Source organism: Pyrgilauda ruficollis, unplaced genomic scaffold (genome assembly GCF_017590135.1).
Source record: "Pyrgilauda ruficollis isolate IOZ18807 unplaced genomic scaffold, ASM1759013v1 scaffold56, whole genome shotgun sequence".
Lineage (NCBI taxonomy): Eukaryota > Metazoa > Chordata > Aves > Passeriformes > Passeridae > Pyrgilauda > Pyrgilauda ruficollis.
Genome location: NW_024527266.1, coordinates 3,615,351 through 3,639,240, shown reverse-complemented (window position 1 = coordinate 3,639,240; position 23,890 = coordinate 3,615,351). Strand labels below are relative to the sequence as shown.

The 23,890-nt window shown below is 49.8% G+C and overlaps 1 protein-coding gene across 1 annotated transcript; it reads right to left on the bottom strand.

Annotated features, from left to right (window-relative positions):
- Nucleotides 1-6,188: 6,188 nt before the first annotated feature.
- Nucleotides 6,189-23,667, bottom strand: MGAT3 (beta-1,4-mannosyl-glycoprotein 4-beta-N-acetylglucosaminyltransferase). Its single transcript, XM_041481572.1, has 2 exons — nt 23,644-23,667; nt 6,189-12,902 (listed from the first exon to the last, which is right to left on the bottom strand). Exon 2 carries the CDS (start codon nt 12,899-12,901, stop codon nt 11,393-11,395), a length of 1,509 nt encoding a protein of 502 aa, XP_041337506.1. The 5' UTR covers nt 12,902; nt 23,644-23,667; the 3' UTR covers nt 6,189-11,392.
- Between the last annotated feature and the right edge of the window lie 223 nt (nt 23,668-23,890).

Genomic DNA, 23,890 nt, shown 5'->3' with positions numbered 1-23,890 from the left:
TTTTTTTTTAACTTGCAGCTACTCTCAGAGCCAGGTTTTTTGTGACACCCATATTATTTCTTGGGTTGCTAGAGAACATCTGGAGCTTTGTAATTCTTACATGCAATTTGTTTCCCTCTTCTGACCTTGCACATACCCAGCTGATCCTTGGCAAATATGTGGTGTTCCCCATTTGCCACATTTGCATTTTACTCAGTCCTTTTTGATCTCCTCAAGAGTCAATAGCTTTGAGTCAACTTTTAAAAATGTTCGGTATATTGCTCATCTTTGTTTCCAGATCATCAGTTCCTATACTGGGCTATCCAAGACCTTGGAGGCAGCATTCATATGCCCTACTCTTAACCTGCTGCCAGAATGAAAATCGATCTTTCACCCTTCCTCCTGGCTTCCTGCCTCCTCCTTGGCGTGTTAATCCTCAGAAATACCTCCCTTCTCACAGGCGGGCTCTGTCACCCCCGGGCAGGTGTGCTGATGAGCCCAGTCCCCAAAACTCTCAAGTCTGGATCAAAACTTGAGCAGCCACATGTGGCAAACCCCTGGTGCACTACCAGTGTGATGCGCAGTGATGGACTTCCCTGCTGCGCTCCTGCCATGGCAGCCAAGCAGTGCCACCTTGGGTTGTGCCTGTTTTGGCGTTTCTCTCGGTTCTGTCCCCGGTACCCTCGCCAGCAGCGGTGTGTGCGCGTTGAGCGCTCCTCCACCCGCTCTGTGCAGTGTCTCCAGGTGCCCCAGCCCTGTGGGGAGTCCCTGCTGTGCCCTCAGCCCCGCCGCGGCTGCCCAGGCCTGCGCTGTGCGGGCAGGGCCTCCGCCTGCCCCTTCTCCCGTGCAAAGAGGAGGGCGAGCGCCGGGCCGAGTGACCCGCTCCAGCTGCCCTGCGACTGCCCGACCTCTGGTGACATGCTGGGGGTTGTACCTTTGAGCTCTGCCTTCAGACAGTGAAGCAGGATCCCCCGTCTCCAGGGCTTCCCAAACTCTGCTGAGCCGCTGCTCGCAGCTGCTGGGACCCACCCGGCAGCCCAAAGACTTGTGCTGCCCTGGGGGCCCCAGGGCCCCGCTGCCTGCAGAATCCTGTTGCCCATGGACTCACTGGGAATGGGGTTCCCCCTGTGATTCCAGCCTGTATCCCTGTGTGAAAGGGAATTTACTTGCTCTGACAGGGCCAGGTGCAGGCAGAGCAGGGAGCAGACCTTTGCTGTGCTCCTGGAGAACAATAACAACCTTTGTTTCTCGAAATGACCAAGTGAGCTTGAAATTTCAAAGGCAGCATGTGTGACAGGGCACAGTAACCCCTGCTGTTACCTGGAATGAGGTGTCCCCTCCTGTCCCCCCCCTCCTCAGGGGTCTCTGGAGCTGCCACTCCTCTGCTGGTCTTCTCATGCTTGCAGCCAGTCCTCCCATTCCAGCAGCCACTGCCACAGGCTTTGATGGCCACGAAAACCAGCAAATGGTTGCCTCTGAGCCCGGCTTGCAGCCTCTGCTCCTGGGAGCCAAAGTGCCATGCCCAGGGCTTCCCACCACCCATTCTGCAAGGGCAGGACCATTCCCAGTCAGGGAGACATCCCTGTGCTGCCTGTCCCCAACCAGCAAACCCTCCCTGGTCAATAGGGAGGTGAATGTGAGCCTCAGAGCTGCAAATGACACCTTGGAGGGCTGTGCAGGCACGGGAAACAAACTGTGCTTCAAAGCAGAAGGCTGGTCTCTTAGAGGAGCCAGAAAGCAGCTCTAAAATGTGAGGGGGAAGATGGATAGTGACCCACCAATGGTATCTGAGCGTGAGCTTAATATCTTTAGTATCTTCTAGTAAATGGACCTGGTAGGAGGCCTTTTGGCAGTCTCAGTCCCGTTCAACAGCTCTCTCTGTAGCTGCAGCTCTGTCTCTTTACTGTTCTTGAGCAGTCGTGAGGATCAATGGCATTTGAGATCCTGCTCTCCAGATGTGACAAGCCAGGAGGGGCGGAGGCCCAAGGGTGGCACACGTGGCTTCATTCCCTGAAGCCCCAGCAGCTTTGATGTTGAGTGCATGTGGGAATACAGGTGGTGAGGGAGGAGAGACCACTGGGACACAGCCACCTTTCAAGGAGCATTCCTGATTTAGAGCTGAGAGCCACATTTTAGTAGGGACAGTAAATACCTGATCTGGGAAGCCATGCTCAGGGTGTGTTTTTGACAAGGGGAAAAAGGGGAAGGTCCCAGCCTCGCTGCAGCTGAAGTGGGGCTTTTCAGACCTCCCGACTTCCATCCTGCAGTGCAGGGGGCTGCAAACACTGCCAGCAGCGAGTGGTCTCCTGTGTGAAGCAGAGCTGCTGTCCCCTTGGGGCTGCACTGACAGTCACTGAGGCAGCTGTTTTATTACCTAACACATTGAAATTGCTTCTGTAGTACTTTTACAATTGGCCTGTGCCCACCTTCACTCCCAGCACAAACTCATGTTTCTTCAAACAGCTTTCTCCATGGCTGGGTTTGTAGGGGACTTTTCTCATTATTCCCTGACTGGTAAGATTCCATCCCCCAGCCTCCCCCACTCCATTTTTCACTTTGCACCAGCTGCATGCTGCAGGAGGTTTACAGAGCCATTGAGAGAGCCTGCTTTTGTGAGTGCTGTTGTCCTTGCAATCCTGCATCCCTACGACAGCCCCTGTTTTCTGCAGGGGAAGTGTCGGCAGAGAGCAGAGGGCTTGCAGCTGGTGGTACCACCTGCCTGAGCTGAGCTGCACATGCTGACCTCAGGCTTTCTTGTGCTTTCACCTGCTGTGTGCTGGGATGAGGCTCTCTCAGCATGAACATGGGATTTTTGTTTGTGTAAAGGTATCCTGGACTCCAGCATCAGGTATGGTTTGGTCCCATGTACATACAGACCACCTGAGAAGGACATGGCTGTTGTATCCTGCTGCTTCTCTTCTTTTTCTAAGCAAAGGAACCAGTTGCACACCTTGCCCCAGTAAGTCACAGGCCCTTAGATTTATTTTTGTCCCATTTACCTGGTTTTGGTTTTGCCATGGTCTGACATTCACTTCTAGGTAACAGTTTGAGACAAAAGCTTTAAAAATACTGCAAAGCAAAAAGAAGTGGGTAGATGTTTTCTACATTCTTTTATTTTTGTGTGTATGCCTGGTTCTCAGTAAGTGTCTGAGGGGGAAAAATATATATATATATAACTGATGATTTGTTGCTCTCTCTCTTTGGAAAAAGTCCAGACTGTAGAACAGGGCTAAAATGCCAGGAAAGAGTTTTCTGCATAGAGGCAGGCTTATGTTATTTTATTTTATGCATTCCTTGGATAACATTTTCTTTAATTTCAGATCCTGGAGAAGTCATTTCAGATCTTTATTCGGCACAGCTTATTTGCTCTTCTTCTCAGTTTTCCTTATTTTTAGAAAGGTGAAGTGTGTTCCCAAATTAAATCGTTACTGGGATGGACTTCAGCCAAGAGGATCCATTGTTCAAGCCATAAGGCACAGGAAACACAAGAGTAAAACAATGGAGTTTTATACTGTGTTTCATTTGGCAGGGTGAGGAGAGATATGGCCTTGAAAGATTTGTATTCTTACATAGCTGTAATATATTTTAAAAGACAGTAAGAACTATTTTAACTTCTCACTTTGCTTAAAAAAAATAAGCACACACAGAAATGCTGAAAATGTTGGGATTGCCAGATGCTCCTTAGTTCCAAGTAAAGGTTCATGTCTGGGGATCTCAGAGATGCATACAGTAATGTCCCAAACATTAGCTGAAGAGGGCTGATCCTTTACCTTTTTGCTGATATGCTTGTCCCTGCTGCAGCTTCAAAGGCAGAGCTTGCAGCAACCTGGCCCCAAGCCAGGCTCCTCAGCCAAGCATCCATGGGTTATATTCCTTATGTCAGCTTCTCACTTCAGTGATCTGGAGCCCCTCCTCTAGATGGGACAGTTGTGCAGTGACAGAGCAAAGCCCTGCAAAGCTCACTCCCCAGTGAAGGTTTGCCTTCAGCGTGCCCAGGAGCCTCAGGAGCACGCGCCGCTGCCAGGAAGCAGAAGATGCCTCCCCTCTGCCGTGGCCGTGGCCAAATCCTCTCCGTGGCAGTGCTCTGGAAAGCAGGGCAGCCAGTGCCTGCAGCTGAGGGCACGTGAGCATGAAGCCATTTGCTGGTGATGCTCTCCAGGGCTGGGGTGCCTCTCCCTGGCTGCTCCACGGGCTGCCTGCCAGCCAGCTGAGACCTCACTGCTTCCCCAGCTGAGCCGCTAAAGCAGCAAGATTTAGAAGCATAATATACAATTGGATTAATACTTGAAAATTAACTGTCCCTGCTAAGCAGCACATTAAAACGTGTCCTTACACAGGGAACAAATGTATCCCAGCAACACAAACAAACAGCTGGCAAAATGGGGTCTGGAATCCCCCTTCCAGCTTTCTGAAAGGTGCCTTAAGTTTATAATGAAGTCACTTTGTTTCCAAGCACCCTGGTGTTTGGAAACAGCACATCAGTTCCCATTATCAGCTAGCCTGATAGGCATCAATAAGGAATCAGCTGGAGCCAGCCCCTCAGTGAGCCAGAGGCAGAGATTCCCTCCCAGCCTCCCCACCGAGCAGTGTTGCACAATGCCCAGGATGAGCACCAGACTTCCATGACAAAGAGCAACAGCTTGGGAGAAACCACTGACTTCCAGGCAGGTCACGCCAGAGCCCCTCCAGGATGTATCATCCCATCTAACACCTGCTGGGCTACTGAAATTCTGCAAAACACGCAGGATTGCTTGGCATCAGATGGCTTGCAGGCTCCTGATTCCATATGGTGCTTAAGGCTCCGTATCCACAGCCAGGATGCACGCTGCATTGGTGTGTTGAGGGACCCTCTGACATGGTAAATGGGACTTGTACTGGGGCCACGTGCTCCCCACTGCTCCTGCAAATGAAAGTCTCCATCCCAAACTGGTTTGTCCAAGAGTCAACCCCGCTCGCTCACAGAGGCACTTGAAGCTCCTGCAGCAGAAGCTCATGCTTTCCAGGGAAAAAGGTCTTTTAAAAACCTCACAATAAACAAAATAAATGCCATTTATGTTACTTTTTAAAAATAAGATAAATGTCAGTAAAGATTTTGTGTTAGAGGCAAGAAAAATAATGGGGGAGAACCTTTCACCTAGTCAACTCTCATTTCTTAAGCTGTCTCACTAAGATGCCATTGGTCTGTGCTTAGACTTATACTTCCTCTCTTGAAAAACTGAAATTTCAAGCATGCTGGTCATCAACTATTTTTAGATTATCCCCTGTTCAGGCACGAAAATATAGTGATCACTAAGAATGCTGAAAATTCTAAATAGAAAATTTTAATTGTTAATTGTGAGTGGCAGGTTTCTTTCACGCCCTTTGTTCCAGAGATGGAAGCAGCAGAATTGCATTCAGCAATGCACAACACAAGCCTCTAGTTTGATGACACCCTTCCACAAAGGAGAATTGAGAACATTAGACTGGTATGGATGAAAGAAAGATGAGGGAAGGCACTGGAGCTAATAATTATGAGGAAAATAACCTATGATGCTTACAGTCACTATCTGTAAACGGAATCAGGAATGAACCTGAAGCATAAGACACTTTAAAAGGTAAAAAATTAAATAGCTGTAGGTGGCACATGAGCTTGCAAAAGGCCCTTGCCAAAAGCACTGCAGAGGCCAGATGGTTTGGAGGATTCAGAGCAGGACCAGGCTTTGATACCAAGTAATGGGAACAGCCAAAACTACAGCAGACAGGTTTAAAAATAACCCAAAACAAGGAGGTCATGTTCTCTCATGCACCGTGCCAAAAGTCAGCCACCAGAGAGGCATTTCTGCAGTGGGGAGGTTTAATTTGGGGCTCTGGGGTTTCCAGGACTTTACTTGGAAAAATGGATGCATCCAAAGGAGCAAAGATGGTGTCAAGGGACCATTTTATGAGATGATGCCGGTTCCCACATCCACTAGCTCTTCTGAGAGCCACGTAGCAGCCATCGTTCCCCACTCATGTGCCTTCACACGTTCATACTCGCCTAAGGAGCAGATTAGCTCTGACAGGGACCTTCAAAACCAGGAATCCCTCCCCAGACCAGCTAGGTTCCCCTTCCATCTCTCTTCTTGGGAACAGTGTTCTGCCAAGATAGGAAGCTCCCTCACTCCATTTTCCAAGCAGCCCCCTTGGCCAGGCAATCAGAAATAAAAGCTGTCACACACATCTTGGTTTCTTTTCATACTTTGTAAATTTTTTTTTAAATTTTTATTATTATCTCCTCCTTTTAAGCATCCCTTTAAGGGTGAAATGAAATCCAACCATTTACAGAGAAAATGATTTCAGAATGTACATTTGATTTATCCTTACAAAAAGTTCATTATTACTTGCTGTTTATAAATTACAGAGTTGAAAGGAGCTTTGCAGATGCTCTTATTTTTTCTTTTCTTTTTAGTTTTTGGCAAGTCCACGCATTCTTTTTCCAAAGCAGGATGTCCTGGAGCCCCTCCAGGAGCAACACCAGCAGCAGGTCCAGGTGGACCCCAGGCTCAGAAGTGCTGCTGGACCACCTCCAGGATGATACTGCATCATCATCCACACAGGCAGGAAAAAACAGCTGTCTGAATTCTTAAAGTATTTCAGATCCCTTCTTAATCCATTACCTGTAGTGCCCAAAGCTTTAAAATGTCAGTGTATTGCATTAGAAACAGTTCTTCTTTCTCAATGCTGGATCTGAGCCCCTCCTGCCACCCCCTTACCCTCCAGCTCCCCTTCCCATTCCATAACAGGAGTAAGTTTGTCCAATGTCTCAGAATCAGAAAGGAGGGGATTAGGAAGGGTAGAGAGAACACAATGATGGAGGGGTACAGGATCCATTCTCCCACTCACTTCCCTCCTTTCTCACCAAGGTTCGAGGTCAGTAGAGGGAGGACGAGCTGTCCCTCCCTCTTCACCAGCAGTGCTCACCAATGGAACCAGGAGCGACCCTGGACACGCGTCTTCACAGTGCAGAGGCATAGCAGCCACAGGGATTGCCGGCAGGAGCTGGGACACAGGGACACAGCCCCGGGACACCGAGGAGGGGAACAGACACCACCCCACAAGGAAACAGCAAGGCAGGCAGAGGGGAATGAACACCCATTCTGCTCTGACACTCTCCCTCCATGCCATCTCGGTTTCCTTGTTTACCTGTCACAGAGACACAGAGCAGGTTGGCCTGGGCAGCACAACCACAACACCTCAGCAGGACACAGGGATCAGAGAAAGCAACAGCAAGAGTGGGCTTGAGCATGTCATCCTCCATACCAACCACAGGCACAAACTCACCGTGTCTTTTCTGTCACTTGGATGTGGCATTACCCCCAGATGGGCAAATAAGTCTAACCTGCCCTAGTACCTCTGCTTCAGCAAGCTCACCTGCTGCAGGTGCCAAGCCCATGCCCTTCCTTTCCCTTGGGGCAAAAGAGGAAGAGGCATTTTCCAGTCCAAAGCCATGCATAAGCACACAATCTCTTTCTAGGTGGGAAGCACAGTCAGACAGAAAGAAGTGCAAGGCTTGGGTGTGCCACACACTTATTCACTTATTTCCTGGCCCCACTTTTTACCAATCTGAAGGTAAAAAAGGTTTTGGGCACAAAAAAGCTGAAGAGGGCTGCAGGAAAAGGCTGGTGATGCATTCCCTCCATCCACTGGACAGTTTGGTCCAAGAGAGACAGCAGGATTCACTGCCCACTGCCCCATGGGCTGCAACAACCCACAGACATCAGGCTCTGGTAGTTCCAGCCCAGTGTCAGCACAAGGTTCTTGGTCTTTCCCTTCTCAAATCTCAGAACCTGGTTCAGATAAGATGAAGGAGCTTCAGTGCTTACCTCAGAGTCCAGCACTGGGAAACAAGGATCTGACACAAGCCTGCCTCCTGCTTTGCCTCTCTCACCACCTCACACACGCACCTACTTTTGACTTCCCTCTTGTGGCAGCTGCCTGGAGGGGTGGCTGTCCCACACCGAGCTGGCTGCAGAGGTCCCAGCAGGCAGCACAGGCAAGGCTGAGCAGAGGGCAAGCCACCACCTTGGAAAATCACTGTGTGAAAGCCAGCTTAGTAGTCTGTTCCCTCCAGGGACAAGAAGGAAGATTTTTAATGACAAGCACTCTAGCTCCCTAAGGATAATAAACACAGGGTTAGCCAGACAAATTAGACAAACATTGACTGGTTTGGCCTTAAATCAAAAAAATGCTTAAACAATTCTTGAGAAAGAGAAACAATAAAGAATGCATTTCATCTGTAAAGCCCCTTCCTCCCACTACAACAGAAGTCTGGTTTCAATTTAATTTCCTAAGAATAAGGAAGTGAGTAAGTCCAGGAGGCAGGCGGGGCAGGAGTTCTGCACAAGAGCCCCAGCATTCCTTTTCCAGCAACACCTTCTCCAGCCCAAGGGAGCAGAAGGGAGACACAAATCAGAGGGAGAAGAGGAGAATGGTGGAGCAAATAATGGAGGAGAGAAAGCAACAGGCTGTAGTTCAGGAATGGGAGAAGCAGATACTGCAGCTGTGGGCTTATTAAACTCCCAAGAGACAAGGGCCACACCTCAACACTGAAAACGTGACTGCTGTGCACTAAAAATCCCCAAGGATGGCTGTGCATGGGAAGGGCTGATATCAGAGGAAAGGCTGCTCCCACTGTGGGAGATAAGGAGGTGCAGCCTCAGCACACGTGAACTTCAGCTCCTGCTGAAGTGGGGCTCTGGTGCTGGCAAAGCACCCACGCAAAGACTGGCTGGCCCTTCTCCTCTGCCTCCAGCAAAGCCTGGCACTGACCTTGCGTTATCATCACTGAGACAAAGCAAAGCCAAAAGGTCCAAGAGCAGACCTCAGGCTCCCCCCTCAGAGTAAAAATGAGAAATGGCTTCTTCCTTCCACATTGTGCTGCTGCTGGATTGCATGAGCTAACGCACCTGCTCTCCTCCAGCTGTCCCTGAGGAAAGCATCTTCTGCCCGTGCTGCATCCTCAGTGCTGTGGCTTTCATCTTGCTCAGTACAGGCTCCTCCTTTCTCAGCTGGGGCCCCATTTCTCTACCATCTCTCTACACCTAAGACCTCCACACAGTTGCTCAGCACCAGAATCCCATGACTGTGACAGGAGTTTCTCCAGCTACATCAATAAGTCTGGACTTAAAAAAGCCACAGCTTCCCTTTGGGGGAAAAGCATTCTCCTAGCAAAGTTTGTCTGTCCACCAGTTCCCAAAGGGGTTTCTCTGCCTGTGGGGAAGACACAACAGAACTGAGAACAGTGACTTTAAAGAAACCAAAAATTATAACAAAAAAGAGGTTGCTTCAGTTCTTCTAAGAAGGCATTATGACACACAACATAGGAAGGAAGGAGCTAAGGCGAGCTGCACCTCCATTTGATCAGAAAAAGACATTCATCTTCTTTTTATTCCAGTCTCTGCCTTATTAAGCAAGCAAGTTGTTTTTGTTGACAGTTTTCTCTTCTCTAGAGAGGAGACTAGGAAGGAAAAAAAGAGAGAGGCATAGGTAGGAATGAAGCACAAGGGTGGCACATGCTGGGCAACGCAGGACCATGGAAGCCTGATGGAGTTAAGGGCAATGAAAGCCCTCCTGCTTTAGAACAGCTGGCCAGAAGGGCCACACTTCTTTGTGCCAACGCCTTCCTAATTATCCTTCTCCACAATTTCTGCTTGGAACATGAGTCAGTCTTTCCACTGCAAGGCTAAGAGAGCAAGTTCATTACAATTTTCACCCTCTGCCCACTACGACCCAGGCTCTGGGCACCATGTCAAGCCATCTGCTAAGGAAGGGTGGTGGTAAGGGTGGAGACAAGATTCTGCCTCCTCAGTGAGCTGAACAATCCAATACAACAGCAGGCCAGATCCTCACTGCCCATGCCTGAGCAGACACCAGCCCAACCAGCTGCAGCTAGCACACTCCTAAACCCCTTTTCCTCTCCATGGTCTCGTCTGCATGGCCCAGGCTGCAGGTGTGGGCTGCACACACTCTGGATTGCACTTTGGTCCCCAAACAGCCTCTTGGCCCCAGGAAGAATTGGCCCATGGCTTGTTTCTTCATGAGTCCCCTCACACCCCAAGGGCAGACAGATAGATTCTGTGCCTTGACAGGCTTTGTTTGCCCACAACAATCAGAATTCTACCCTTCCTCTTCTCTCTTTTATTAACCCATGGTAAGAAGGAATAGCCAGCACATGTAAGCAGCAGCCCTGCTACTGCCACGGCCTGTGGGGCTCTGGAGGCAGCCAGAGAGGCGTGCAACAGTCCCACAAGTGTAGCACTGCTATGCAGATCCAATGCTATCCCTGCTCCTCTCCTGTGAATTGCCCAAGAAATCATCCATGCCAACACTTGAGATCACAGCTTCTGGATCCTGCCATTTCCTGCAAGCACACACAGGCAAGCCCCACTATGTCCTCCTCCCCCCCAGTACTGGTAATAAACACCCAGGTGCACACCAAACCCATGCATGTGAGCACTCATGCACACAGGCAACCATGCACTTGCAAACGTACACTCCCACCATCTGACTGAGTCCCCCACAGCTTATCCCAGCCCCAACAGAAGCATGTACTGCAGGGAAGATGCTTTGGCTTTGTAGGACAAGTCCATGCAGTGTTGTGGGGGCAGGGGGAAAAATGAGCAGAAAAAACCCTCAAACCCAGCTTTCTCCTCTGCTTCCTATCTATCTGCTCCAGGATAGGTGGAGTACTGGGGCAAGATCCAACCCAGGACAGAATGCATTAAGCCTGTGCAAGGGGCTGCATCTTGAGAAGGACAGCTTGGAAGCAAAGGATTTCCCTTCCCCAAAATATCCTTTGAATATAGCAGTATTCAAAGGAAAAAAAAAAAAAAAAAAAAAAAGCATACTGAGATGCTTTTGCACATTCACTCATCCAAAAAATGCCAGTGACACACATCTGCACACACAACCACTCACAGGAGTTTGTGCCTGCTGACTCACATGCTCACTGAATAGCCCAGGCTTGCATCTATGCTTGCTCCAATCCACAAAGGATGAGGGTGGATGGGAACAGCTGCCCTCTCTCCCCATGGGATCCTCTCAGCCTCCCCCAGAGGAAAAATCTGCCAGCTGGCTGCAGAGATTCTCTGCAGCCAGCAGGAGAGGCTCAGAAGATGCAAGGAAGTCTTTATGCTACTTAAAGAGCAGGTCCTCAACATCTCTCTTCCTCCTGTCCAGGCCTCCCTTCCTGTGACTGAGGAATTTGGGTTCCCAGGCATCATCCTGGGATGAAGGGAAGAACAGGAAGTGAGGGAGGGCAGAGACTTCAGAAAAACAGCACACCCTGCCCATAAACAAAGGAAACAAAAGAAGAAAAAGAACAGACGAAAACACCCGACTCTTTCCCTTTGTGGTGAAGTTCTGATTTCCCACCCAGACCTGGGCCTCGGTGGCCTCACCCAGCACCCTCCGCCTTTCGGTAGGGGTTCTCCAACAAGTAGCGGAACCGCTGGTAGTTCTTGAGCAGGTACTTGGGAGCATACATCTGCTCCTTGGGGTCAGCAGGGGGATACTCCTGCATAGTACCATCAAACCAGCCACCAGTCCGGATCAGCTCCCGGATATAATTGAGGTCTCGTTTATCCTCATAGTCACCCCAGCGGGGAAAGTCCCCGTTCTGGGCTGACACCAGTTTGAAGTAGATCCCCTCTGGGGTGAAACACCAGGAGCAGTGCCAGCCAGCAAAGTGGAGGGGGCTGCCCAGCGACCACTGCACCAGGATGTGTCCTGTGCTGTTCTCATACTGCCGAAACCCAGGCATGGTGTAGTACTCACGGCGCCGCAAGCGTATCCCGTCGGTAGCATAGACAGCCTGGAGCATCCCCATGGTGCAGCCCGAGACCACCTCCAAGGTGCCTGGTTGCTTCCAGAAGAAGCCATAGAGCGACTTGCGCATGTGAAAGGCGAAGGGCTCTGTCCAGCCGTCGTAGAGCTTGAGGAAGAGCACGCCATCACGGGCTGGGATCTCATCAGCATCATCGATGATGAAGACGTCGTCCGGGCGCAGGTTGCGGAGGCGGGAGATGCCATCCCGGGTGAGGAAGGTGCGCAGGTAGTCGTCAGCAATCCAGCCGTCCTGGCGGCCACCAGGGGGGAAGTGGTCCAGGAAAACGTAGAGCACCTTGTGGCGGATGTAGTCAAAGGAGCCGTTGAGGAGCATCTCGCGGAACTTGAGGGGCCGCGGCTCTCCGTAGGCCGTGAAGTTGGACTCACACACCACGAAAGCATCCACCACGTCTCCCAGCTCATGGAAGCGGACATCCAGCAGGTCAAACTCGTGGTTGACGTTGATGGCATTGATTACCCGCCGGGGGATCTCCCGCGGCACGAGGCGGTCCTTGGTGGGCAGGTTGGAGTACTGGACCACGGTGGGGACCCCACAGCTGGGGCCGTGCCAGCCCGGCAGACACACACATTCCACCCACTTGCGCCGCTTGGCTCCGCTGGCGCTCAGCGGCTTCCGAGCCGGCCGCCCCGAGGCTGCGCCATCCGCTCGCTCCTCCTGCCGACCTCCCACGGGTGGCTTCTCCAACACCTTGGTGCCTGGCTTAAAGCAAACGCCACCGGCTTTGGTACGGACAAAGTATTCCGTTGAGTCTTCTGGCAGCACAAACTCAACCTTGTGCAGCTCTTCGCTGGCTCTGCTGGGAGACAGGGGCTGGAGCAAGGGGGAGTGGGAGTACAGGGGTGTGCGGAGGAACTCTGCACCCCCTGGCTCAGGGCTGACCTGAGGCGTGACGGGGGCATTGTTCCAGAAGAAGCTGGAGACGAGGTTGGGACTAAGCGAAGCCAGCTCCCTGGGGAAGGTGACATAGGAAAGGGCCTTGAGGAAGTGCAAGAAGGAGATGAGGCAGAGACCAGCCATGCAGAGAGTCAGAAAGAGTTTATGGCGTCTCATCTTCATCCTGTGGAAGAGCCACGAAAAGGAAAGTCACATTCAATAGTCACTGAAGTGCAGACAATTTACCACTGTTAGGAAAACAGGTTGGGGAAGGCAGGAATGCTGGTCCAAATTCAGCATGCATCTTTAGAGACTTGACTGCAAGAATTACACCCCCACCCCCTGCCATCTTCAGTGGGCCTTTTGCTTCAGCTGTGTTACACCAAGCTGAACCACTGCTAGATCAGTCTCATAAATCCACAAAGACAAGAAAGGCACTGGCAATGGGGTAGAAAGACAGGAAATCCAGAATAACAGGAATTCATGATCTAGTGAACTCACCGCACTTGGCAGATTTGCCCCTATTCACTGATGGAAATTAAATGAATGTAAACCTCCTCAGAGGTGCATCACCAGAGGGCTGGGAGAAAATGAAAAGAGCAGGAAGGGTGAGAGAGTTGGGGGGGCATGGTTGAAACATGACCAGTGCAAGAGAGGCAGTTTTAAAGGACTGAGATCATTAGTCAGACTGCCAGAGGCAGCCTACACTCTCTAGATCTTTACAGTGTTTGTACAACACACACCCTAAAAAACCACCTTTGTTCTTAGGAAATACTACCCAAGTTCACATGGAGGACAGGAAAACAAAAATAAAATTAAGATCCTGTCACATTTACTCTTCTCCCACCTGTGATTCTCAAGTCCACTGTATCTCCATATGTTGCCATTTGCTTTTCACTTTCTGTGGACCAGATGCTGAGGTTTTTCCACATCTGGATCAAGGTGACAAAAATAAATGCCTAGCTGTCTCTGCCGGTAATACTGTGCCATCATGATGGATCCACGTCAGGCCAGGAAGAAGCCAGCGGTGCAGAGCCCTTCCCTCCAAACAACATAAAACATTGCCTTCATCCTCCCCTCCACCACCTCCCCTCCTCCAGCCCAGGCAGAGAACATAGAGCTGCTGTCAAGCAGAGAAGTGATTGAAGACTACAATTCTGAAAAAGGACCAAAGGAAAAAAAAAAAAAGAAAAAACTAATCTCACACAGTGCTTCACCAAGGAAAAGTAGAAAAGGTGTTCACCACCTGCTGTTCAGGGAAAGGCAAGTTAGGGCAAAAGGGGGCATGGGAGAAAGGTCATCCAACAGTACTTTTCAAGGCAGAGGCTGTCCTGGGGCATGACACCCTTCCTGCAGTGACAGACAAAGAGGCAGAGATCCCCACACATGTGACACGTACCACTTCACCCCCTCCACATGCTCCATTCTGGTCGTTCTCTCCCTGGCACCGTCTCCCTGCCAGGGCCAAAGTTCCCGAGTGGCACCATCAGTTATAAAGGTTCCACCTGGCTCACAGTGGCGCCAGCAACGCCTTCACTGGAGGCAGTCCCTGCTCCTGGGAGTCATGGGGGAGCTGCCCCACACGTGGGCAGGTGTGGGGGCAGAGGGAAGAAGAACCCAACCAGCTCCCGCCACTTCAGAGGCCATTAGGTAAAATACAGCGAAGTGTGTTTACTGAGTAACTTGAGGACAATTCAATACTAAAGTGAAAAGCCATAAAGCATTTAGACAGATGGCAACTGCCCAAAGGAAAACCTATCTGGCTTTCTACAGATGGCTCCAACATGGACTTTGGTAGAGGGGCTGCCCACAGTTGTACCTTACAACTCAACAAAGCGTTTCTGGACACTTGGCAGTCACTTTTTTAGTGGAAGTCACCATCCCCTGACACTGTCCCCAGTGCTCAGGTGGCAGGGCAAGGAGTCCTGGATTAAGCTCTGACTGAAGGACTGCAAGCCTGAAGCTGGTGGAAAAGTTACAGCATGGCCATGGGAGGGGAAAAAATTGAAAGAAAAATAAACAAGGAAAAAGGAAAGAGAGCTTGATTCTATTGGTTAATGTTTAGTAGGGGTTTTGATATACTTTGCCACAACACAAGTCAGCAGCAGGGCAGGGTGCTGGCTCTGGACATCATCTTTGTAGTGGCCCAGCCAGTAAGGGACTGGATATTCTTCTGTTAAAAGCCATGAAAGATCATCTTGGGGCTTGCTGTCAAGCTTTCTTCAAGGGGGCAAAACAAGGGGCAGCAGAAAACACCATGAGCATCTGTTTCTATCCATGATCCTTTTTTTCTTGAGGCTCTGTTAATGTCTTGCAGAATCAGTAGGATCACTCGTAAAGCAGAGGAATATTCAGCGCCTTTTCCTTGCACATCACCAGTTTTTAGTCTTTCTTGAAGTGTGGGGAAGAGAAGAGCACAAGGAAGCCAAATCCTTACTAAATCAGCAGTGACTGACTGTCAGTAGGAAGTGTCCCTCACTGGTAAATGAGTACAGCTTTCTCCAGTCAGGTGTCCTGTGACCTCTCCAAGGCATTACTTCCAGACATCAGGCTGCTCCCTCAGATGCTGAAACCGGGGCACAATAAACAGCTGACCTGCTCCAATACTCCAATACAGCAATCCCAATGACTGCCAGGTAATGCTGATTTCGCTCCAGTTCCTACAGGACACACAAATGCAGGGCAACCAGCATCCTCTGGGCCAGCCCGGGGCTGAAGGCAAGTGCTGAAGGAATCACACAAGGCACATCACCTTCTCAGATGGCTGTGGTGCTCTGCATGCCACAGTAAAATCCCAGACAAAAAGCCGTAACTCTTGACATTCAACAAACTGCTCTGCTTTCTGAGACGTAGCACGCCATGTCAACATAGCAGGACGCATGGTTTTAGGAAGCAAAGCATATTTTCCTCACTTGACATTAGCACACATCAGTATCTGTCAGGCTCAGCATGTGGCTCTGCAGCTCTTCAGCCATGGGCACAACAGACTGCGGGCAGGGCTGGTGTGCACAGCCCTCCCCGGCTGCTCTGCCAAGCCAGCTGGCCCTGCAGTACCCTCTGCTGCTCCACGGCCCAGGAGGCAATTTTCACTGCTCAGCTGGTTTTGTTAGGGAGTGGGAACATAAACCCATTCCTAACCCCTCCTGGAAGAGGGGAAGCAAAGAAGCAAGGTGTGTCCTTTTCAAAATCTCTTCCCTGGGAACCACCTTCATTCTCACATGCCAGGGATTCTTCTGCCAGGGAGTGGAGAACACTCATGCACCCTTGGGTGAGCCAAGACACTAAATACCATCAATCATGTATCCCTTCCCATATCCTCTGATCAGCCCTGCAGTGAAAGACACGTCTGGTGGAAGCTAGTTGGAGACAAAGGCCAGCGAGGGAGGATTCCCCACCCTACCCATCCAAAACATTTACATGTGGTGGAAATGAGAAAGGAGGCACCAGTCAGGGAGACATCCCAGTTTGTCACAGAAGAGCCCAGCTGCTCCAACACAAAGCAGCCATCAGTGACCAGGAACACAGAAAACAGCAAGAAGAGGTATTTCCCTTGTGACAGTGTTGACTGAGGAAGGGGGGAAAAAAGTCAACTTGATCGCTGGGAGAGTGATCAAGTTGCTGTCAGCAGCAAGAAGAGCTTTAATGTTCAAGTAGAAGAAAAAGCCTGAAGTAGTATGGACAGTCAGCTCCATTAAGACAAAGCTCTTTAGGGAGTGCACAGTTATAGACTGCTTCAGCAACACACAGTCCTGGAGAGACAAGCTGAAAGCTTCTTTTTGTAAGGGATCCCTTTGATATTTCCTTGCTTGAAGTTCTGTCTCTACCATGCAGGGCAAGTGCTTTCAAAAAATGAGAAAGGCTAGAAGTGTTATGCACGTGAGTTGTCCCCAGGCACCTGTTACCATTTTAGTGACCAGTTGATTTATACCGTCCTGAAATAATATACTTATTTTTCAAGAATCCAGAGAGAAAGATATGCACCGATAAGAGCTGGCAGTTCACCAGCCCCAATGTTCTCTTCTGGAGAACACTGGCAAGAGGCCACACAACAGGCTGCTGGATATAGGCTTGTTACCCCATCTTGTTAGGGCATGGGACTCAAGACTCCTTAGACCTCTCCCATGGTTACAGGGAAAACGCAGCTGTGGAGAACAAGTCAGAGCAGAAGCTCCTGGTTTTCCCCTGATACCATATTGCTCATCTCCTCTGCCTAAAGTTATGGGATAACACCCATGTAGTAACATCTTTGCAGATCACTCAGACACTTCAACACAAAGCAGCGATTCAAATTAGAATCACTTTCACATGGCAGATTAAAAACTCAGTATGACTTCCACCCCCCACTCCACACAGAGGGCCCAACTCCCTGCTCCAGCTAGAGACAAATGGAACAGGCTCCAAATTTCTGGAGTACTAGGTCTACTTGCCATCCTCAAGCATAGGACCAAGCAGGCATCAGAGCCACAGTACCTCAACACTCTAAAAATCTCAAGTTACTTTTGTCCTGCAAACATCCACAGAAGAAGAAACCATACAACTTAGTATTTGTCAACAACTAAAACAAGCTCAGGCACAGCAGGACTGCACTTTGCTTAAGGGTAGGAAAAGAAGATTATCCTACATTGCAGGAAAATCTGAGAAGCAGGATGTACCAGAAGTTAGCTAGGGCTCAGCATCTCTCACATGAAGGATGCCACGGTGTTTTCAGGGACTGCAAGCTACAAGGATGTCAGCAAGAAGCTCTGGCAGCCAGAGCACAAGGTGGTTTCAATGTAAGCAGGTCTGTATCAGCTTCCCTGCAAGTTCCAAGGACAGAATAAAACATTCTTCTGTGTCCTTCATCAAGAGCTGCTGCCCACAGCACTAATGCAAAACAGCAATACCTCACACTCTGTGTTTCCTTTGCAGCCTCGAGGCAACTGACCACAAGGTGCCACTGACTTGGTGCCAGCCCAAACAGCTGGATCGAGCCACCCAGCACGGGCACTCTCCAGGCAAGGTCAGGCTGAGGGACAGCAAGGCTCTGTCCTAAGCACCTTCCCTCCATTTCTGCAGACAGGTGAGAAGAGTGGTAAGGTAACCACTCCACAGCGTGCCACCATGACTCCCATTTGCCTCCCAGAGCTGCCACCCACCCACCACTAACAGGGCTCGTCAAGTCAGAAAGAAAACCAGACTGAGGAAAACAGAGAGCTAAAGGGTGAATCTACACAAAACTAAGGTTTGAGGTTGGCCAGGGAAAGGTGACAGCACAGCACAAAAAGGCATTGCCTTCCTATTCCCCAGGAAGGCAGGCACATGATGTACACATCAATCACAAGCCTCCAGACTGTGTGCAAGACCTTGCTAAAGTCTCAACAAACCTGCAGCATCTACAGTCAAAAAACCAAGTATCTCTTTTATGCATTCCTCTAGGAGACCCAAGTGCTCCACACTAGCAGCTACTACCTGCTGCACACAGAAACTAAGATGGATGCAACACAAAGCCTCCAGCTTTTTAAGTGCTGTATTTGCTCACCTCTTCACCTCTGCAAGCAGTATGTTCAGAATCCACACCTCCCATGGACCTTCATTGTTTCAACTGTTCTCTCAAGTGTCTTGTCCTGCCCTTCAGTGGACTAAGCCTTGGTTATTTCAGATGCTACATCTCCAGTCGCAGCAAGGCAGATGCACACTGTGGGACAAAGCAGCTCTTAGCCCTCCTCACAGAACACATGGGACCTGGAGAAGGATTTTGTCTCAAGACTGGTCTTCCAGAAGTCAGCAGAACAGACTAACATCTGAACACCTTCAGAGTCCATTATAAAACCCTCCACTCAGACTGTTCTTACTGTAGCTACCATATTACTAATAGCAGCATAATTATATAATTCTCCAACCCCTAATTTAAAAGAAGATCTCAGAAAAGACTAGAAAACTCTAGTGAAATCCAGTAATGGCCTACAAGACACCAATTTAATTTTATCCAAGAAGAACTTGGACGTCACAAGGGTGCAGTACTGCATACTAAAGGAAACTACGCTAGATTTCCAACTCCACTGGAATCAATCAAATATTCTTCTCAGTATCCTTCAGATATGCTGGGCTCTCTGGTACCTAATCTTCTCTCTCCAGCTAAATCCAGTCTCACCATAGGAATTTCCACTGCTTCAGAGATACTTCTGCACACTCTAATCCTTCAGAGGTTCTCAGAAGCTGCACCTTCAATTTCTTAGCATCGCTAGTCTGAGCGCTCTCTCCGCTGCAGAAGAAGCGGCACCTCTCTCCCTCACTTATGCCTGATATCCTGGAAGGACTCTTCCTCAGCCCTGCTTATTGCCTCCTCAAAACATCTGCTTCCACAAGGTCTGCTGTGATGGCCTGGGAGCTCACGTCACCACTTGGCTCCAAGGCTGGGCCTCTCTGCACATCAGAGGGCGAGCTGAGGCACTGCTCATTGCACTCCCCCAGGATGCCAGGCCCTTCTCCCAGACAAACACGGGGCTGCTGCTGCTCACTGCTGCAACTGCACAGCAGTCAGTCACTGCAAAACAGAGCTGGTTAGGTCTTCTGCTGTCTTACATACTCCATCATGAGGAACAGGAAAGGGAAAAGGGACAACACTACACAAAAAAGCTGTTTATGTCTTCAGACAGACCATGGGGTAATCAAACAAGTATGCAAGGCCTCCCTGCTAGTTTTGGTGCCTTGCAAAGAGGGACAGGTCAAAACCAAATCATGCTTTCACAGACTTCAAGTGAGGCATGTGACAACACAGGCTTTTGTGCCAGAGGTTCTCCCCCCTCACACACCACCATCGCAGCTTACCCATCCCTCAGTTGTCAGTTGTATGAATTCAAGTTGTCAATCACATGAAAGTCTGCTTTTACAGCCATACCAGCAGCAGATCTAACTGGGTTAAAAATAAACTTGAAGAAAACGCCTAGGCATGGGAACAAGCAGATGACCAGCAGAAACTTTCTAAATTATTTCACCAGTTCACTTTTTGATCAAAATACATAGATGTAGATACATCCTCAGACACTCAAAATTACAGGACTGTAGGTGCTGTTCATCTAACCAAATCTCCAACAAGGCCCCCATTCAACCACCATGAGCTCACTAATTCTTCCCAGCAGCATCAGAGAAGGAGCACATCTCAAGGAAGGAAGTGGAAGAACCAGCAGCAGCAGGCAACTGCTTTCAGTGCAGATCCTGGCAGGCACTCCATGCAGGTCAGGCAAGTAGAGTACAAGCCACAAATCCTGAGAACAGCTCCAAGATGAACAGTCCAGATTACCCTCAGACCTGCAGGTCCATGGGTGAAGAGCACATGGCAGACGCACCAGATCAGGCACACAAACCCTGCGCAAAGCAAAGCGGGGACTGTGTGACAGCCCAAGCAACAGGGAGATGCAGGTTGAAGAGCCCAGAGGAAGGTGAAGTGATGCCCTGTCAGCCCAGAGCAAGGTACTTAAAAGAGGAAAGAGGCAAGAAACACTTGATGCCATGGTGATGGGTGAAGCGCACAGACCCACGCAGGCAGGAGAAACCACATTAACTCCGGCTATTTTTGAAGTGGGTGGCAGTTGTTTGTGCATGCCCAGGATAAAGGCTCTCCAAGATGGATCAAGGAGCAGAATAATTAAACCCCAGGAAGACAATAAATAAAGAGAGGCCACGGAATAGCAGCAAGATCCTAGTGGCCAGGAGAAGAGCTGGCCCTCCATCCCCACCCTCCTTCCTCCCCCATCCATCACCAACTACTTGGGGTTTGGCAGTGTGCTCACTTTCCCACAGTAGCCGATCTATTACTGTTTGGAAGAGCCTCTTCCTTCCCCTCCTCCCCTCCTTTTCAGGCCACAGGGGTCCTGCTTGGCAGCCCCCGGATCGCCCTCTACTCTGAATGTCTGGTGACCAGCCAATCCCATGCAAAGAGCATTAACCCCTCTTCACCAGGAACAAACGCAGAAACCTGACTCCATGCAGAGAGGTTTCTCTAGGATGTCTCTCCCTCCTTCTCTCCTCCCCTTCCCCAACCCCCGCTGCTCACTCTCTCGCCTTTTTCCCCCCCTTTCGTTTCATTTCTCAAAACTAACTCCAGCCCAGGGAGTGTCACATCTTCCCGAGAATGTTACACAAGCCCATGGGAATTTTTCTTGGACCACGAACAGACCCTTATTTATTTGTCTCTTCTGCCTTTGTTCCTCATTTCCTCTTTCAAGACTTAAGCAAGACCTCGACACAGTTGTGCCTGGATCCCCCGCTGCCACTTCACTTTGTTATTATTTTCGGGAAGAAAGGGCTGATAGGCAGAGAGCTCTTCAGTGCCTTGCCCCGAGGCAGGAGTAAGTCAGCCCAGACTCCCACCTCTGGAGCGGACAAAGGGCAAGAGCTCAGGGGCTCTGGCTTGCAGAGAGAACCTCCTGCTTATGTTATCCTTCTGACTGCAGCATTGCAGCCCCTTGGATTAAATCCCCACGAATCAATTCTGCAGTCACAGCTCTATGCCGATAACAGGCATATGGTACCACGAAAAGGGGCAGTTTCCCAGAATGAAACCAAAAGCTTCCTAATGCACTTAACTCAGGGTCACATAAATCTCTCTTCTGCCTCCCACAGACAACTGGACCTTGTTTACAGGCATTGCAGCAGGCCTGGGTCTCAACAATATGTTTTCTGCTTCTGCACAAACATTCCCTTTCACTAAGCAAAGCAGTACCCTGATCTCCAGACTAATCCAAGCAGAAAGAACTAGGAACGGGTCTATTGGGAAAGAAGGAGAAAGTTTGTCTTCATCAGCAAAATAAAATGCCATCCTGGACATCACACAGATTTGGGGATCACTTGTCTTCACATCCTTCCTTTAGGTTGCCTTATTTCTTAAGAAAGATGAGGAGGAATTTTGGTTTTAGCCAGATGGTGATGCCCCTGACAAGAGGTAAAACCATCTGATGAAAGAATGGGCTCTTTTCAGGCTGATGAGACCAAGGGCCAGGCCAGGGCAAGATGGGGCAGCACAGCTTGTTCAAGGAACATACAGTGATTACCTGTCCAACTTTGCCCCAAATGCAAAAGCCACAAGAGAACACCGTGCAAATAAAAACAGAGAAGCTGAGCATTTCTGCACAACAGACAGAGCAGTTTACTACCACAATCACTTGAATACAGTTTCTTTCCTTCTCCACCCTCAGCCCTCTTCCTCCCCTTTCAGGTCTAACACAAACATTTATATTGAACTGTGTTTCTGAGAAATCAGCTGCGACAAACAGGTAAAAAAGGAAGGAAAGGAGAAAGACAGAATTTGTCTACATTATGAAAATCAGTTATGAACAAGAAGGACGTGCAGTGCAGGAGGGGAGCTGTGGTCACGCTGAAGTCAACAGGACAGGCAGGGCAGAAGCAGGAGAGCCCACCCGTGTGGTGCAGCAACCTGCCACAGTGAGGCAGAGGGACAAAGGGCCTTAAGCTCATACACAGCTCGGCTACCCAGCTCATCTTCATGATGTTCCACTGCTGCAAGAGCCTGTAACAAACTGCCCCAGTCAGCTTCTCTTCAGAGTTTAATCACTGAGAAGTGATGGGAATTTCAGATGCACGGTTTGCTACTCAACCACCTGGTCTACCCAGCGCTCAGGTCCCGATGATCTTGTGCAAAGTCCAATGGACCGTGTCATGACAAATCTAAAAAAACACTTTGGCAAGACAAGATGGCCCTTTGAAAGAAGAAAAATGCTTTCAAGCATCTAAATATTTTAGAGAACAGTCCAGAAGATTCCAGCACTGTAATTGAGTGAGGGACCAAATCCAAGCACCAGATTCATTGTCTCCAGCTCGACACATTCTCTTTACTGCAAAGACAAGGCTCTGAACTCAGGAACCTCTCGCACAATCCCAAGCCACAGAAACGCTCAGCAGTATCACACACCTGAATGATACAGAAACCAGAATTGCATTTTCAGGGCAGTTCAGCTGCACAAAGCCATATGCAAACAAACACAAGCAGAAAGGAAGCCCACAGCACTTCCTCATCACTAAGTGATAGACTCTGGATGCCTGACAAACTCCCCTTCCCTCCCCCCCAGTGCTCACGGGAAGCGGGAAGACTCTGTTCCAGAGCACCACTGCACTATAAATAATTCAAGAGACTGCTAAATTATGCAAAAGCAATCCCATCGTACCCCCGGCCAAGCTGAATGCAGGTGTGGTCAACCCTTCTCCAGAAGTTGCTGCTAGATAGGGATTCTGAGGCCACAGAGGCCTTGTGCCAATGGCACATAACTGAGAGCACACCAGCCACTTGCTCACAGCCAGGCCCGCACCAAGCAACAGCACAAGAGGAGCTACTTGGGGACACAGGGCTGATGGGGGAACAGCAGCTCCTTTAATCCACCTCTTCTCCAGAGACCTCACGTGGCCCCAGGAGCAAATGTAGAAAATCGTGTCCCCTTCAAGCAAGGCTGCTCAGTAAGTCTTGCCTCCATGGATCGGATTAGCTGGCAAAAGCTGCAGCTGGACAGCATTGGCACAGTGAGGCAGGGAAGAAAGGACTGCTGGGGCAGGTGGGAAGGAGAAAAGGGAACAAAAAAAAAACCAGCTCTGGAGTGGTAAAGAAAGAAGAGTTTTGCTAACACAAATAACACACAAGGAAGGCCAAGCTGAAAGCAGAGAGAAATGCGGTCAGTTCTGCTGCCCCAATCTTCTGCCTTCGGGAGATCCTGAATATCAAGGCGTCCAAAGTTTCCCTTGGAAATGGGGTCATTAAGCAACAGAGTGCAGCTCACGCTGATCACTCCAGGGCACTGCTCTCCTCATTTACCCTGCCCTTCGCTCTGCCTCAGAGCCAGCCCTCACGCCACAAGCTCCACAAAAACACAGCTTCCTCACACGCAGTGAGCACCATGCACTCTCAGCACCTACAGCCAAATCCTTCTTCCAAACCCTACCTTTCCTAGCTGCTGCAGCCTCCAAGATCTGTCCGTGCCCAACGTGCTCAGCCTGCACAGGCCTCCATCCTCCTCCTTTTCCCTGCTGCCCAGCTAGAAGCGTCTGTGTCAGAGGAAGGAAGAACTGAAAGCACTACCGTAGCCCTTTCTTCAGCCTCAGCACAACCAGCTTAAAACCTCAGGGCTCTAGCCTACCTTCCCCTTCTTAAAGGGCTCAGCATCTAGGAGAAAGACTCCCTTTCACGAC

Coding starts and splice junctions, on each gene's coding strand:
- MGAT3 (XM_041481572.1), bottom strand. CDS start 12,901: ATGAAGATGAGACGCCATAAACTCTTTCTGACTCTCTGCATGGCTGGT.